Here is a 16,972-nt window from a genome sequence, read left to right on the forward strand (position 1 = left end):
TCTTTTCACCAACGGAGCAAAGAGGTAGAGTTAAAACTGTTACTTTGCAAGGAACTGTAACTTAGCATTAAAATGAGCTGCAGGCCAATAAGAGCAATATGAGCTCTAAGCCCAGGAGTAATGTGAGCTTTTTCAGGAAAGCTGAACAAATCAGTTTTATGATGGATACAGGATTTAATCTCAGAATAAACCCACTAACGAAACCTCGAGTTTTCATTTTTCCATGCCTTGCATGTTGTGCTCTATGACTTCCCTGAATGATTCCATACATGATATTCCCTCTGTCACTCACTAATACTAAAATACTTTCAAATCACAAGGAAACAGGAATTAGCACATTTATAGGTTTTATTAAATTAATTACTTTTATAATTTAATTTTGGAGTGTAAGTAAGAAAAAAAATAAATTATAAATGTATTAATTCACTTTCCAATTCTTTATCTCTCTATACATTTTTTCTCAATTGTCTTCTGCATCTAGCCACATGACAGGCACCCTTTTGTGTCTCTTTGTTTTGCTGGTACTCTGGTTTTCATCCTTTCTTCCCACAGCCAAATACAAATTACATTCTGTGAATGCTCCTTCATTAGTAATTTGGAGCTTGCAATAATCTGCACATTTCTTCTAGATGAGAGGCAGACAACCTGTTTAAACAGAGCTAGGCCTACTTTCATTTGATATTTGTATTATGGCAGCTCTTACAGTGTCATTACAGTATAAAATTCCAGCCACAGCCAGATCAAGATTTCTCAAGCATAGGCAAAATCGAAAGTTGATACTCAAAGGATGAGAACTTCAAGGAAAAAAGCTGAGTATTCTGGTCACCAAACAATTTTGTTATGGCAAATGAGTGGGTTCTGGCCAACAGGGAGTAAGTGAAGCAGGGTGGAAAAAATACAAGAGGACTCAGAAAAGTCAGTGGACAAGGAATGTGGAAAGAGAAAATGTCAGAGGATGTTTTGGACAGAACAGGCTGAAGGTGTTCATTCTGGTTTGCAGGCCTTTGAGGAGCCAAGGGAGGGCTGGGGATGCTGTAGATGTGGGCTTCTGATCTCTCTTCGCTTCATGTCTCTCCATGTCTTTCTGAGCGCAAGGAAACACCCTGTCCAGTCCACTACACGCTGTGCCACAAGTATAGCTCTGCTGCCCACTATTTTAAAAACATGCATTAAAGTTACAATGCAGTTGTTCACTAACATTTGTTCCTTGCTTTCCATTCTGCAATACTGCTGAGATAATTCTAGCCATGTTTTTCATTAGGGTGACATCCAGAACTGTGAAAACTGTAAAATCTGCTTCTTAAACCCACTCAAGGGCTTAATCAAGAAAGAAAATTACTAGCCACTGTGGCATATTACTGTAATACACAGGCAAAAGATGTAATATCAGCCTCAATCTTTATGTTCCTGCGTCTTTGTCACGCTCTGTTGCTAATCTTAAGCTTCTTTGCGTCCAATTAGATAGTTATATGGCTTGTTCGTATTTGCGGTGTAGCTTATCTGTTATCAGGTTTAGTTTCTGAGGAGTGCTTGGACACCAAACTGTACAGAATCACAGCTGTTCAGAGTATTTGCACCTGCCTGTTGCTGGGTAAAGAGGGAATAGAGTCAATTTAAGATGCACTTTAAAAGGAATTAAGTGGGCTTGCTGTCAATCTCACACATCCCATAATCCACCTCCAGTCACCAGAACCCAGATCAGCACTGTTGCAGCTACTCCTTTTTCTCACTACTAAGTATATATTTTTAAAAAATTTTTAAAAAGCAAACACAGATTACAAAACAAAGAGAAATCAAGTAATATTCCAAATAACCATTCAAAGCTGATTTCTCAATTATTATATTAAACAATACACTGTGTTATCACATGGTCCAACCTCTTATTCCAGAACAGGGGAAATGCTGTTTCTATCTGAGACTCAGATTAGCTATGCTACATATCCATTTCTTGTTGAAATTGTTATAGGCCTCCTAAAACTTTTATTATCCTCAAGAGTTCAACTAGTTACTGCAGAACAGGGTTTTTACATCCTTTAAAAGCAGGCAGCTGAACCGAGGCAACAGTTCCATAAATAAGTTGATTCTGCAAGTATTAAATATCTGCCAATAAAAGCTAACAGGCATTTCTACAACTCAGAGATTTTGAAAAGTCTTACAACCTATTTTCTAGTTCCTGGTCTGCACAGATTGTACAACTGCACTTACAGTACATCTGTCTCACAACCATCATGCCACCTTAGGAAGAGCTGATCTCTGCTCCCAGCCCTGTGGCAGGTGATCAGAGATTCTGTCGTTCCATTGAAGCTGGAAATTCAAGTTTTTTGAGAATTTCTGTAATACTCATTTTTACGGTGATTATCAAATTCCAGCACAGAACGACACCATATCCCTGATTTATAGATATATCTGTGTATGTGTACTAGGAAATATACACAAATATTGCCTAATCAACTACCAGTGAAGTAAAAAGGAAAGGCTTTCATAAATTAGATTTTGGATCTAGCTCCAATAAAATCATTGCCAAGCCTACAGATGCCACACTTTTAGAAACAGATTTTAGAATGTATAAATATATACATTTGCTATTTCATATTTAATATAAATTCTATGTGTGAGGACTTTGTGTGTGTGCATGCATAAATGTATGCATACATGCATTTCTGCCTGGATAAGAGCAAAGTTTATGATTGCTTCACTTTTGCCTCAACATGGGATAATGGATTTATGGAGAAATTCTGCATTTTAATAAGTCAGTCTAATGAAGCACTGCTAAAAGCTGTATCTAGCGCTGTACCTGGATGTAATATTTCAGCTAAATAGTTCAGAAGAAAGAATAGTTTAGAAATTTTCAGTGTAGTTTAAAAAAATGTATGTATCTCCTCCTACAAAGCAGATATCCAAGCACAAGTGAATACTCATTTTGGAAACTCTGCACTGTGCTCCACTGGGTAAGAGATACATGGATGTGCCACACGACAGCAATCCATGGCAGCTGAGAATCAAACAAGAGCTGCAGAGCTGTGTTCTTAGCTATTTGCAGTTTGCAGGCTATCTCCATGCATTTGACGTTTTTCCAGATCACTTCGCTATTCCATTCACTCAGCACAAAAGAGTTTTTCCTCCAGCCACAGAGGTTTGCCCTCAACTGTGGGTAGGTGTGGATTTTGCCATCTGTGCTTCCAGTCGCTTTAGTATGTATGGCATAGATAAAATTGTCCACAGTTTTTTCAATGTGACTGATATGTTGGGTCTGAATTGAGAGGATTATTTTCATTCAATACTACCTAAATAGACAGTGCTCATTTAGTTGGGCTAACCAGTACAGCACAGCCAATCCGCACGAGAATATTTAAATACAGTACTAATATTGAAAATTAGGGGTTTTTTAATTCTGAGAACCAAGAGAGAATATACCCTGCAACTATATAGGTCAGTATGTTCTCTTATTTGAATCAGAGGAAAAGAAAGGAGAGTCAGACCTGACCTGTCAGGATCAAAGCCATTTCCTCCCATAAGAATTGGTTTCTAACCCTTTTAGGATTTGAAAGTAGGAATAGTATATGTCATGACTCTTATTGGCATGCCTAAATATATGTATATTCAATGTAACTTCCTTAAATCTCCCGACGACCAAACCCCAGGGTAAATATTCTCAAGTGGTGTCACCTGAACATAGGCAAAAGAGAAAAAATGGTTACAATTACTTTGGAAGGAGAGGTTTAGTCCATCTTAAGGTCCAACCTGTCATCGCATTTTCTCAGTAAGAAAGAAGATCTTACACAAACTCACCAGCCATGAACTCCCCACATTTCCCCAGCAGCCACACAGACGTGCCCAATTCCTTTACCAGCAAACACGGCTCTGCAGGAGGTGGCAATGGGGATGGCTCTTCGCAGAATCTGCACAATTCCAATGATAAAAATCAAAGCAAAAATCACTGGCAGGATGAAGGGCTCTAGGGTGCCCCGGACTAGGCCACAAGCAACTGGACAAGAGACTACAGAGCTGAAGTAGATTTGCAATTTGAAGAGATAATGTAGTGCAAAGCAGTAAGGTATCACTTCATGAAGCCATACAGCATTTTTCCCTAGCAACTGATGGAGGATTCCATGTACATATCTGATTACTCTTGTCTTCCAAAAATGAATGGCACCAGAAAGCAAAGAGCAGGAGAACAAGGTATCAAAGGAACATTTATCTGTAAGATACCCACGCTGACAAAGGACAGTTCCTTCGGGTATATTCAATTCAGAGTGGATGTCTACTTACTGTACACAGAGCTGTACAGATGATTTTATTATTGCTGTTTACTCAAGTCCAAATTCCAGAGAGAGTGTAACTAAGCAACTGGTACGGGTTTCTAATCACTTCACTAGGCTTCTCCAAAGGTCATACGCCTTAGAAGATGTAAGGTTATAAAGGAAAAGCTGTGTGAAGTTGTATCCTTCTGCTTGATAAACATCCGTTGATTCATGGCAGTATTTGAAACACTAATATGCCCACTTGCTGAACTGCCTGTTTACCTGAAGAGGCTACTTATAATCAAAAGCTGGAAGCAAAGCACATTCTGTGAAAAGATAACTGATGGAGAGTACATACCCACAAGGCTATCGAGTAACCAAGGAAAGGGCTTGGTACACCGGTAATTTTCTAGTCATGGAGTATTCTAAAAAGGTTGCTGATAACGCTTCATAATTTTTAAATATCCTTATTTCTGTGGCATCCTGTCACACAGCTGTAAATTTAATCCCTAGTGCATAAAGTCCTAGGAAAGGCTCAGAATATCCTTGTTCCCTTCCTTCCTCTCTTCACTACATATCCCTGTGTAACAAATAATCCACACAGCGGATTCCTAGAGTTCTCTGACACCTGGAAGCCCCAGTGAACCACCACCAGCTTCTTCTTTCATCAGGTAGAAAAAAAGGTACTACAATGCTGAACACTTAAAAACTGGAGACATACATCGATATGTAAGTACTGAGATTAGAAATACGATGTACGTCTTTACCAGTGAGCATACTTAAACATAGGGGTAGGGTAGTGAAGGATGCAAGAGATCTTTTAATTGTTACTCATTATGAGTCAGGTTTCCTATATACTTTGTCCCTGAGGAGCAGTCAAATATCTTTCTTGGAGACTGGTTTTAGCTCAAACTAAGTTAGAAATTCTTAGATCAAGCTCTTAGAGTTGTTCTCTTTTGGATGTCAAAATATATGAGAATACCAGTTCCTTCTGCCCATCATTTAAGAACCTAATAAGAATCAAATCCTCAGAGCAAGCACTTTGAATTGGCCAGTGGGTTCAGTACTCTGACAGTATAAAATACAGCTGCCACAGCTGAGGTGCAAGGTATGGAGATGAGAGTTACGCTGAACTGACACACAGCAACTTTAGACAAAGTCTAATTACAAAAACTGCAGAGACTGCAAGACCTACCCAATTCTTGATCCACTGTTTTTAATCTTAGCATGACGTGGGAAAAGATACACAAAATAAATACACGAACAGAGGTAACTAAAGCCACCTACTGCTCCAGGTAAAGTGTTACCTTACCCCCAAAAAGCACTCCAAAAGCATATATGGCCCCACTGAAGACAGGAATGACTATTTTCTCCTGGCAAAAAGCTTTCTCAGCTGCAGGTGGAGGTATGACACACTTCTACACCCTTGTCTCCCACTAGGTAATTCTTGCCATTTTAATATTACTGCCAATGTTTTGGGTGACAACTTCTTCAATATAAGAAAAAAAGGAAATATCTGCATTCATTATGTATTATTTCATGGCAACACAGTGTGCCATGAGTTCATTAAAATTATCTGCCTGTGATAGAATATAATTTTCTTATTACAGTAATAAAGGAAAGAATAGCCAAGTCTGACATATGTAATAGAAAAAACACCCAACAGTAAAAGAAATGTGAGCTTTCTCCTCTTGGCTTTATCCAGCGTGTTCATTATGAGTAAGGTTTCCTATTTACTCTGGCACTGGGTTAAGAAAGATGCTGACAGACTGGTTCTTGGGAAACAGAGAATTTAACTTGGTACCATCAACAAAATAATATACCATAAACACCAGCTGCAACTGTCAAGAAACACTATGTTAAATATGCTGTACACAGTTAGTTTTTGCAATATCAAACATACAAGCTCAAACAAAACCCATTAGCCGAATAAGCCTCGGAGCAATGGATCCTATGGGCATAGGCAGGTACTCAGTCCTGCACTGCATTGTACAGAAATGCAAGATTATAGCTCTGTAATGTAACAACAGGGATTTTGCTTTATCACCTAAGAGCAAAGTCCTGTTTTCCTGAACAGAGGGGGAATCAAACAGATGTTTCCTTGGTTCACAGGTTTGGGACTTTTCCAACCAACTGTACATAAAAAGCTCCATCTTTTATAGCTTCTTCACCAGGTTGAGTGCCCAAAGTTTGTTCTTCTGTTTTCTTGATCTTTCTGCTTTTAGTGGTATTTCTTTCTCTTCACACACAGTTCCAGCACTCCAATTCAAGTCCTTCATTCTTGAATTAACAGATCAAAGAGCTGCCCTTTGGCTGTATAGCTGGTTACTAGTTACTAGTTACTAGTGCGACTCATGAGACGTTTTTCCAGGTCCCTAATGCTTCAGTCTTCTATTAAGAAATTACTTCTATTGCTATTTACTGGGTTTAATTATGCACACGAAAAAACACAGTTACCATATCAATTTCAACAAATTTCTTCCTTCAACAGAATTTAGATTTGCTTCATCAGTCTAATAAGTAATTACCTTGCTAAAGATGTAAGCAAAATATTCAAGAATGTTTGTATACTGGTAACGGAGAGCAGGAAGGGGACCACTCAGATTTCTTTGCACATCTTGAATGGCTCAGCGATCATTCAATGTTCGAATCACTAAGACTGGATTCAGACCTTTCCCCCGACAGGCTGCTCTAATCGACCCTGCTTTGAGCAGGGGTTGCACTGATGATCTCTGGAGGTCCCTCCAACCCCAGCCGTCCTACAGCACAGCACCACACAAAACTCAGACCACGAAGGACTCAGCTGTACCTGGCCCTAAGTGCACAGGTAGTGGCTCTACCCTATTTTTACAGTCTCTGGTTTATCAATGACATAGGAGTATATTCCTTCCTTTTAGCTTCTCCTCTCATGAAGAAAAATTGGCAATTGCAAGAATTTTATTTGGTTGTAAATTTTCATCCTTTGTTGATATTCAAAACTATTTCTCAAGTTATTTCAGCACTCTTTTCTTCCTTAGATTTTTTTAATCATTGCTTTTTTAATTATTTGTTCTAAGTTTCCTGCACATTAACTCACAACCTGGAAGATCATGCTGAGAAAATCACTCATGAACTACGCACTCTGACTCTTTCCAGATATCTGTAGTCCTTCTCAATTTTTGCGTTTTCTCAAGACCTACAATTCTTTCAACCACTCTTCTAAAATACATGGAAATGTAGCAGCCTCTTTTATTTGACTGCTGAAACAGAAAGACAGTGAAGTGCGAAACTATCCAAAAAGTACCAGTAACAAACACATCAAATATTCATCCCATTCCTACACACTCTTTCATTAATAAGCCAGCCAGGCAGAACCAAGCAGTGTCTCATATGGCCTACAATCTTACCAGGGTTTATACCTGATCTGATGAATACTCATTATATTGTCCAAGCCGCTTGGTCTATTTTAAAATAAAGTACAAGAATTTAATCATAATTTCATCATAATTTAAGACATATCTTGAATATAACTAGATATATCTTTTTGCAATGACTTAAGAAAAAAAGTCTCACCAATAAAAGACTTGAAAAGCCTGCGAGCTTTAGGTTCTCAGGCCATCAATATCAAAGAATTTTCACAAAGACCAAACTGCAAAGGCAAGCTAAAATATATTTTGCAGTTACTACATGTGAACCAACATGGTAACATTCTTTCATTCAGTACTGATCTCATCATGTAACCTTCGCTGTCTTCAACTAGAGGGCATGGCAAGTAATTCATTGACTTAATTTAGCCTTATGTAAAGGAGGAAGATTATATGAAAGCAAATTAAAAGTGAGCATAAAAAGCAGGAAAATATGTTTGCTGCTTTGCTTGTTCACTTTATTGACTTAGAAAGCACAAAGACTTATATATAACTTTGTATAACTTTGGCACATGTAAACTGAAAAAGTACATTCTCATCTTGCCCCAGAAAATGAGAGAAATTGAATGATTTGGTAAAAATTAAATGCTTTAAACTGATTTGAACTCAGCAGGACAAATTTTCATGATAGTTTTAGCACTGCAATTCCCCAGAAGTCAAAAGGAAATGCATTTGTTCAGCTCAGCAGAACTTGGCACAGCAAGCATTTTGTACTGCTCATTCCAAACACCAGTCCAGGAAATGTTGCATTTCTAAGTTCCATATGGCTGCATCATAAGTAAGATTACGCAGTTCTTTTACATCTTAGCGTTTTATTCTAAGTATTTAATTCTTAGCACATCATGAGTCAGGCTGTATCCTCTGTGTCTTTTTCTGGGGTTTTGTTTTTCAACCTATCTTTACATTCTCTCTCTATGACATACATCGGTTAGGACTAGATCTAACGCTGCCCTTCCATAGAAGGCTTTCCACTGATTTCAACAGATTTTGGATCAATCTCTTGCTGTCAAGTTTATGAAACGGGAAGTTTTAGAAATTTGCAATTCATAATTAATTGGAAATTGCACTTGGTTTCTGTCAAGCTCGAGTTATTTTCAGTTATGTTAGGATACACACATAAATGTAATATTTAAATCAATGAAAGACAGACTGGCACACTTTATTCTGGTAGACAGTAGTTTTTGCAGAAAGCCAGAGTTTTGCACAGGCTCCTATGCTAAGGCGAAGTATGGTAGGCACACAGAAAGAGGGCTAACGCACAGCATGACCTGAGCACCTACATGAATTTGCACCCAGCTCTTGAGGAATGTGAGAGCAGACTTCCCACCGAGGCACTGGGAAACACCTGGTGTGGTTTTAAGTACACGATACAAAGATTATTTATGAGGTAAGTAAGCAGCCAGAAGGAATCATGCAACATTCTCCCAGCACAGAGGAAAAATAATTACATGCAGGCTTTCAAGCAAGAGATTGATTAAACACAACAGGAAATTAGAAATGCGCCTCCCTCAAAAATCTGACACAGTAAGAATTGCCTTAGGAGACACAACCGTCTCTTCGCCTTTCAGTACTATGATTATTCTCCTGTCAAATCTAGAAATGGAGGGATAATCAGACTGCCTTTCCAGTGATTCATATTCCCAGCATATGGTAACATTCTTTCATTCAGTACTGATCTCATCATGTAACCTTCGCTGTCTTCAACTAGAGGGCATGGCAAGTAATTCATTGACTTAATTTAGCCTTATGTAAAGGAGGAAGATTATATGAAAGCAAATTAAAAGTGAGCATAAAAAGCAGGAAAATATGTTTGCTGCTTTGCTTGTTCACTTTATTGACTTAGCCATAGGGATATGTTGATTCTTCTTTTGTATTGGGATTTATTTTCTCTCTAAAGTACTTTACAAGGTTCACTTGAAAAAGCTCAACAGAAGGAGATTTCAAAAATATGTTAATTGAATGTTGACAGGAATCTCTGTGGACGCCCACAAAAGCAAGATACTCAGGAAATGTCTGTTAAGATCTCCAAATTTGTGCTGGAAAACTAATTTTAATGTCTTATTTCTGGATTTATTTTTATGAATCAATGCCACATCAGCCTTCTATGGCCTTTTATTCCAAACTGTTATGTATGGAGCCCTGCCAGAAAGGAACTCACAGCACTGGCAATCTGTTGCATGAGTCTGAATTAATGCACGTAACAACACCGCTTACTGGTTCTCCAGTTTTTAGAAAAGGACTATGAATATAAGTTATAGTCCCCTCTGAGTGGCTTTTTTCTTTCTACTTGATTCTCCAAGTTATGCAAAAGCTCTGTTTCATCAGTTTTCCCTTCTTGTAGAACGGACTTCATTAGAGGTGTTTCAGAACAAAAACTGCCTTACCGCGTTGATCGTAAAACTGTAGCCCATCCAGGAGACAGCTGAACCGTCTTCAAACAAACCAGATAGGACAGTGCTAGCAACAGCAGCACAAAATAAACCCAAAGTAGATCAATGTACTGCAAGTCTCCACCTAGCTGTACCGAAAATTTGAGTAGGAGGTTAAATTCTTCTTTATGCACTAGCTGGAACAATTCTTGAGCAAATCTCCACCTGATCGTCTCAGCTATCATACACATTGCCCATAGGAATGCTGCACAATGCACAACAATGCAGAATATAACTTCCACTGTGATCAATACTGCACTGCAAATTAAAGACTTTTTCCATACATTTATATAGCAATCATTAAATGTACTTACTTTGCAAGAATATACTTTTCTCGATAAAGAAGACACAGAAGTATTGATATACTCTTACTTACCAAAACAGCTCTATAACAAAATGGGTGTATTTCTCTCTTTGTACAGTAGTTATAACAAAACGTGGCACCCTACTATCATATCACTAATGCAGGCTCAATCTTATCAGATGTTCTATATTCTCAACTTCTAATAATAACACTAGCAGTTTAAGTGATTTACATTCAAAGAGAAGGCGTTCATACTCCAATCTTGTCAAGGGAAGCACAAATATAATACAAGCATCAATTTTAAAAGCATATTCTAATAAGAATAATGGAGTAAGATGCAAAATAAAAGATTTACAAACCCATTACAGATTGTGAATACAGTTCATTTGATAGAGATGCTGGAAAAAAAAAAGCAAAGCCCTAACAATTACTATCTTGGCTAACAAGAAACTGAAAATCACAATCACAGGGAGGTTTGCCTATGGAAAGACTACGTATTTGGGACCAAACAGTAAGTTGGCAGGAGGAAAGAATACTTGCTGACATGACAAAATGTTTTTTGTCAAAGCTCTGGAATCTGTAGCATCACAGCTTGACAGCAAAAGCTCTGCAGGCCTCTATCAAAGCCAAAGGTAATTAAGTGTACTTACATGTACTCCCTGTGTGCAGAATGCACAGCAGCTGCGTTGCTGTAACGCCACAGAACTATCGCTGATGACAAAACATCCAGGGTAGCATCAAACTGAAAGAGACACAGAGTCAATTGTTTCATGGGCCATTAAATGTGCCTTGTACTAACAGTAATGCATTTACCATCCTGCTGTACAGGCACAAAGCAGCTTCAAATAAATCATTTTAATGAAAGCGGGATTTAGATTCATTCAACTGATCTTCACATTTTTGCCATGTATTATTGCACAATGATGCACTTCAGAGCTCATTTAGTCAATTAAAAGATTAAAACTTTTTATTTGTAATCCATTACCTGCAGAGAAGTTTAAAACAAAGGAAAAAAAAACACACCAAACCTAACACATGATCTGTCACTGTTGGACCATACGAGTTAAAATATTAATATGATCCTTATGCAAAGATGCCTGTCAAGCATTCCTTTTTCTTTCAAACAAGTTTTCTACCATAGAGTGTTTTGTTTCAAAGTAAGGAAATATTAACACCAGAAACCAGGCTTGTCCCACTGTAAGAACTTTCATCCTCAAGTTAAACTTTCTGTAGAGCCAATCTAACTTTCAAACTTGAAAGCAAAAGCCAAATTGTTTTAAATTAGGAATTTTTTGCTCTGTCACTAATCGGGAAAGTCACAGCAACTACTACAGCAGAAATCTGTCATCCTGAAGTCAACAGGAGTTTTACCATAGACTTCAACAGGAAAAGGGTCACGCAAAGTTCAGAAGGGAACTTCAGAATTTGGCTCGAGCTCAACAACAGAACTGATTAAGCTGAGATTTTGTAGAAGAAAAGCGTATCTGGTGGATAATATCAGTGATGAGATATAATATTGACATTAACACCAGACTTAGTAGTCAGAAATTGAAAAAGTACAATGAAAGTACCTTTACTTTTCTTTCCAAGATATGACTTCAACAATATTTTTCTAATCCATCATTGACTCTGCACACCTTATTATGAAGCCACAATAAGAGAAAATACAGTATTTCATGTTCAGAAAAAAAACCATTAAAAAAATGGTAGAGAACATTTAAATTGTATCTATACTTACAGCAAATCCAAATGATGATGCACTGTATCTCATTACGGAGACAGCTAAAGGAAAGAAAATATTATTTAGAATCACTTTAAATCTTTTTTGTATCCTTTCTTCTTCTCTTGTCCAAGAGCTAAAGAAGTAGTTTAAACATACAGCCCTAGTTTCACACAGTTCCTACTAGAATGACCTGATCGACACTTCAATTTCTACAGGAAAGGCCTTGTGCTGCAAGCAATGGTTGGGGCAGTCGAGAGATGCTTTGCTTCAAGAAATGCTTCAAATTCCATCAGATTGGTGATTTCCAAAGAAAAAAGCATTAGCAGGAAAGATTTTTCCCAGCTCCAATTTAGACTGCGTACTGTCTCTAAAAAAAACAAAGAAGACTTTAAAAATGGGCTAACATATAGGAAAAAATATATATATCATTTTACTCTATGCATCCTAATTCTGTCACCTCAACATGTCCAATTCTAGGAGGTACTGTGCAAGGGAAAATACCTTTCAAGAGGGACCTGGAGCTGGGACTCCACTAAACCGCAGCTCTCAGTACTGAGCAGCTCCAGCCTCCGTGCCACGTTTCGCAGCCTGTGGAGTGAGCACAGGACTCACCAGAACTGTGCTCCCGGATTAAAGTGCACAGCACTCTAGTTTCAATATTAAGAGGGCTCAGAATAAAGCCTAATAGGATTAATTTCACTGCGCTTTCATGAACAGCTAACTTATTAAGAAAAATACATTTTTGTAAAAATAACAGTACTTGAAGTAAAAAACACTCATCAATGACTTTGTCAATCTTAGGCTGACAAACACAATATCTAATTTTCAGTATTCAGTACTCATTAGAACAGTTTGGCAGAACAGAGCCGCTATGGTTTGACTGTTCTTTTCAGTAACGGCAAGCTGCAGTTCTAGGGCACTTATCTGGATAAAAAGAAACTAAAATATTAGAAAAAAATAACGCTTTTCTTATTGACCTAAGACTTAGCTGTGGCCATAAGCATCCCAGATATCACAAATATTTGGACTTCAATGCTACAGCTGGCCAAAACAAAAAGTCAGCAAGTTCATTTCCAGATTCTCATTTTCTCAAAGTTGAAGAGCATTGAAACTGTTAGTATGGATTTACACCTCTCATTGTTAAATCATGATTTCCCACACTTCACATCCTAGGTGAAAAAAGAGGCTGTATTTCTTGGTCAGACTTGCCAGGCAAGAGCTACACTTGACAAGCTGATACTGGTTTGCAGTGATCTTACTGCAAATATGAACACTTCACTGCATAATAATATATTGCCTATCAAACTTTTATTGTATGCCTCCTTAAAGGCACACATTTTCAAAAACTGCAGAAGTTGCATCCAAAAAAATATGGGCTTTCACAGGTACACACAAGCTTGCAATGTTCCCGTTGTTACCGCTTTCATATGATGCAGTTCAAAGCCACACTTTTAACTCCTGCTTCTATTTCTAGCCTGCCTCTGTAGTGGAATTAGCTCCTCGGTTTTTACTAAATTGCCAGCTTTTTTCCCCACTCTAATCCAGACTTAAAACAACCTAACTCTATGGTTCCCTTAAAAATAAATACATAATTTCTACATGTGATGTAGATAGATACAGGTGATGCATACAGAAAGCCACACCTTAAGAATGCTTTAGGGGACATATTTGGTATATTTAAAGCATAAGGTTGTCAGGATGAGAACCATCTTTATTTTTATGTATTCTACCACAGTGAATATCCACAGCACTAACATACAATCTGTTTGGCCTGAAGCTATCTAAAACAGTAATCAAAACCAAGTATTAACTAACAGTGTCACAAGTTTTCTTAAACCTTTTTGCTAGCTAACGAATACGAGTGGAGAAAAGACTTTCCAACAACTGGTGCCCTATAATACTAACTTGTAGTGGTAAAAGGCCATAATAACAGTAGTAATGACCATTTAAGCACTGGAAAGATACAATTTTATATTACTTATTTACATGCTGGTTTTCTAATGGGAGTAACAGCCCATTTGTCTTTCAAAGTCAAATAAAAATGTTAAAAGCATCTTCAGCCCTGACTTAAGCACTTTAATACTTCAGGCTGACAAATACAGTCATAAAGCTCAGCAGTAAATCACCCCGGGTTAAATGTGATGTTTGTCCATGAGTCTCGGCTCTGTGGCAGAGAAAACAACTGTAATATTGGCATCCAGAGTACCAGGTCACAGACTGAGCGCATCCTCTACAGACAACTGGCTCCTGTTCCAGGCACTGAAGCTGAAAGAATTTTAGGGAAGTTTTGCTCAGCATCCAAGCACTGGAGACCCCTGGGCAAAGAAACACCCAGTGGTCCTTCTGTCTCCAGTATCACTGCCATGCTCCAGGAGCAATGTATGGAACTGCAAGAATGGATCATAGAGCTTTTGCTGAACCCACACCTTCCTTCTCAATACACATTTTCAGTTATTCCCAGATAAGCCTCTGATATAAAAAACCACAAAGATTCCTAATATCCGTATTGAATCAGTACAATGGTGGAAAACAAGCAATGAAGAACAGAGCAGGCAGCTTAAAAATCCTGCAGAGCCATCGTATACATTTAGCAGCTACACTGCCATGACAGTGGGAGCCTACTTTTAGCTATTTTATTGGCTAAATTGGACAGCATTTTATTAGCTCTACAATAAAGCAGATAATCTTAATGCATTTTTCTGACATTTGTAAACAGAACTTGTGATTCCTTCTCTATGATGGAAAACCACCCTGGTACCTTTTTGCTTCAAATGCAGGAGGCACAAAATAGGGCAGGGAATTAACTCTGCCTCCAGTTTTCCCAAACAGAATTCTTTGGGATGCGCCTGGCTACAAATGAGAGATGGCACATACAAACAGCTCCTCCATCTGTCATAAAATCTCTTCTTACCTACTCAGGAAAAACTATTTTTAGGAAGCTCCTCTTGACGGGACAATCACTCCATCATGTTCACTTTGAAATTAGCCTTTCTGAAAGACATGTGGACGTCAGCACATAAAATGTCATAGCTTCAAAGCACAAGACCTACACTCAGCAGGAATCAGGTGGGCAATTTTAACATCACTGAAAGTACTGGGTTTATTTATACACATATTGCCCTGTGTATATCTTGCAGGTTGTACAGAATCACAAACAATAGGAACTGGAAGTTCTACTGAATCAGAAGTGCAACTGAAATAGTCTGTTTTCATTGCCCGGTGTTGGTAAAACATCAAAAACTAATGTAACAATAAATATTTAAAAACAAATTAATTCCAAACACAGAAAAACCAAATGAGTAATACTTTTTAAAAATCCACCAAAAAAATCCCTCACAACAACAGAAAGCAAAGAACACATGTGACTCTTGATAGTGTGAATATTTGTAATGAACTGTACTGACCAGGACCAACAGATACACATATACTTCCCCAGGCACCTTCGCCTCACACAGAAATTCTTGTAGAGCAAATTTTAAGGGGTTTTATGCATATGCCCAAGATTTCTGCAATCAGCACAGTAGCTACAAATGGCTGCTAAACATCCAATATCTCAGCCATGAGTCTGCCAGAAATCTGATCTACACAGGCAGACCCAGTGCTATCCATTACTATCATGTTCCCATATTTCTATCCCAAATTCATCAGCAAAACTGTACCAACCCTATTCATACAAAACCTTCAGCTCATTTTCTCAGTTTATAATTGCATCAACATGGTAAAGACCCTTATTTCTGGGCAACAGCATTACAACGTTATGTATGCATCCACCAAGTAGATGCATAAGTTTAACATATACTAAACCTGGATCTTGATCTCATTAGAATTTGTGGCTAATTTGTAAATAAGTCCCTAGGGGGTTCGTTTTTCCAGCTGTGCAGAATGAACTGCAGCAGAGTATTAATATTGGGAGACTCCTGTCCTTGGGGACACCTCAGCTATGGGATGTACAGTGTGACTTGGTGAATGGGGCTCTGAACCATCCAGACATCATGTCCTCTAAATGTGTACAAAAACTACAAACCTAGGATTTACTACTCCTTTCCTTCAAAAGGAAAGTGCATCTCACCAAAAGTATTTATCAGCTTTACATTTTCCTTAAGGACCAAGATCCTTGATATAAATGAGTGATTTTATCCATTATTATAATAACAATTTACTTCTTCCATAACAACAAAAAAAACCACCCAAGGTATCCTAGAAAGCTTGGCAGATTCAGTCTGGTAACAAATTCTGCTACTGGTAGCAGTAAAACTTTCCAGGAATATCTTTCTGTCATTGTCTATTACTCGCTTAATATCACAATTTGTTTGTTTGTTTACATCTATTGTAATGGCCAAATCTCAGCAGCTGTAACTTCCATTATTCCATTTACTTCAATGAACTACAACAGTGAAGAGCGATTGAAGATTTCCCTTATTTCTTATTACGGAAACAGTAGAATTTCAGGGTTTTCTGCAAAAGTTTTCCTTCATGTTTAATGCAAACAATTCTATTCAGTTTGCCGACATGCTAGCAAAACCAATAATTATTATAATTATCTCTGACTCCAGGATTTTCTATCTTAAATCATGCATTTTTCAATGCTTCCATTTCAGAACTTTTTTAAAGCCTGATTTTTGTGGTTCTTGCAAAGAATCAAACACCAGTACTCCCTTAATTCCCTTTGTTTACATGTCTTCTCACCATATTTGTCTTGTGGCTGCATCAGTGCCTCATGATAAAAGATCACACGACTTTCATTTCAGGGGTTAAATATTCATGGTACTGGCTTTCACTCACAGATGTATTTTCCTAGACTGATTATTCATTATATCATGGTGCTCACCAATAATAGCAACCTCGAAGAACAGCAGAGCAGTCCAGTCCTA

At 37.9% G+C, this 16,972-nt stretch overlaps 1 protein-coding gene across 1 annotated transcript in view; it reads right to left on the reverse strand.

The window, feature by feature from the left end:
- TMEM163 (transmembrane protein 163) overlaps window positions 1-16,972 on the reverse strand; it is a gene marked incomplete at both ends in the record, with an annotated part of 91,561 nt that overhangs the window by 25,588 nt on the left and 49,001 nt on the right. The window contains 2 exons of the mRNA XM_080346941.1: window positions 11,029-11,120; window positions 12,117-12,160. Of these exons, the coding sequence (XP_080203067.1) occupies window positions 11,029-11,120; window positions 12,117-12,160 (136 nt within the window). The remainder of the gene's footprint in view (window positions 1-11,028; window positions 11,121-12,116; window positions 12,161-16,972) is intronic.

The sequence above is a fragment of the Nesoenas mayeri genome (assembly GCF_963082525.1).
Source record: "Nesoenas mayeri genome assembly, chromosome: 6".
NCBI lineage: Eukaryota > Metazoa > Chordata > Aves > Columbiformes > Columbidae > Nesoenas > Nesoenas mayeri.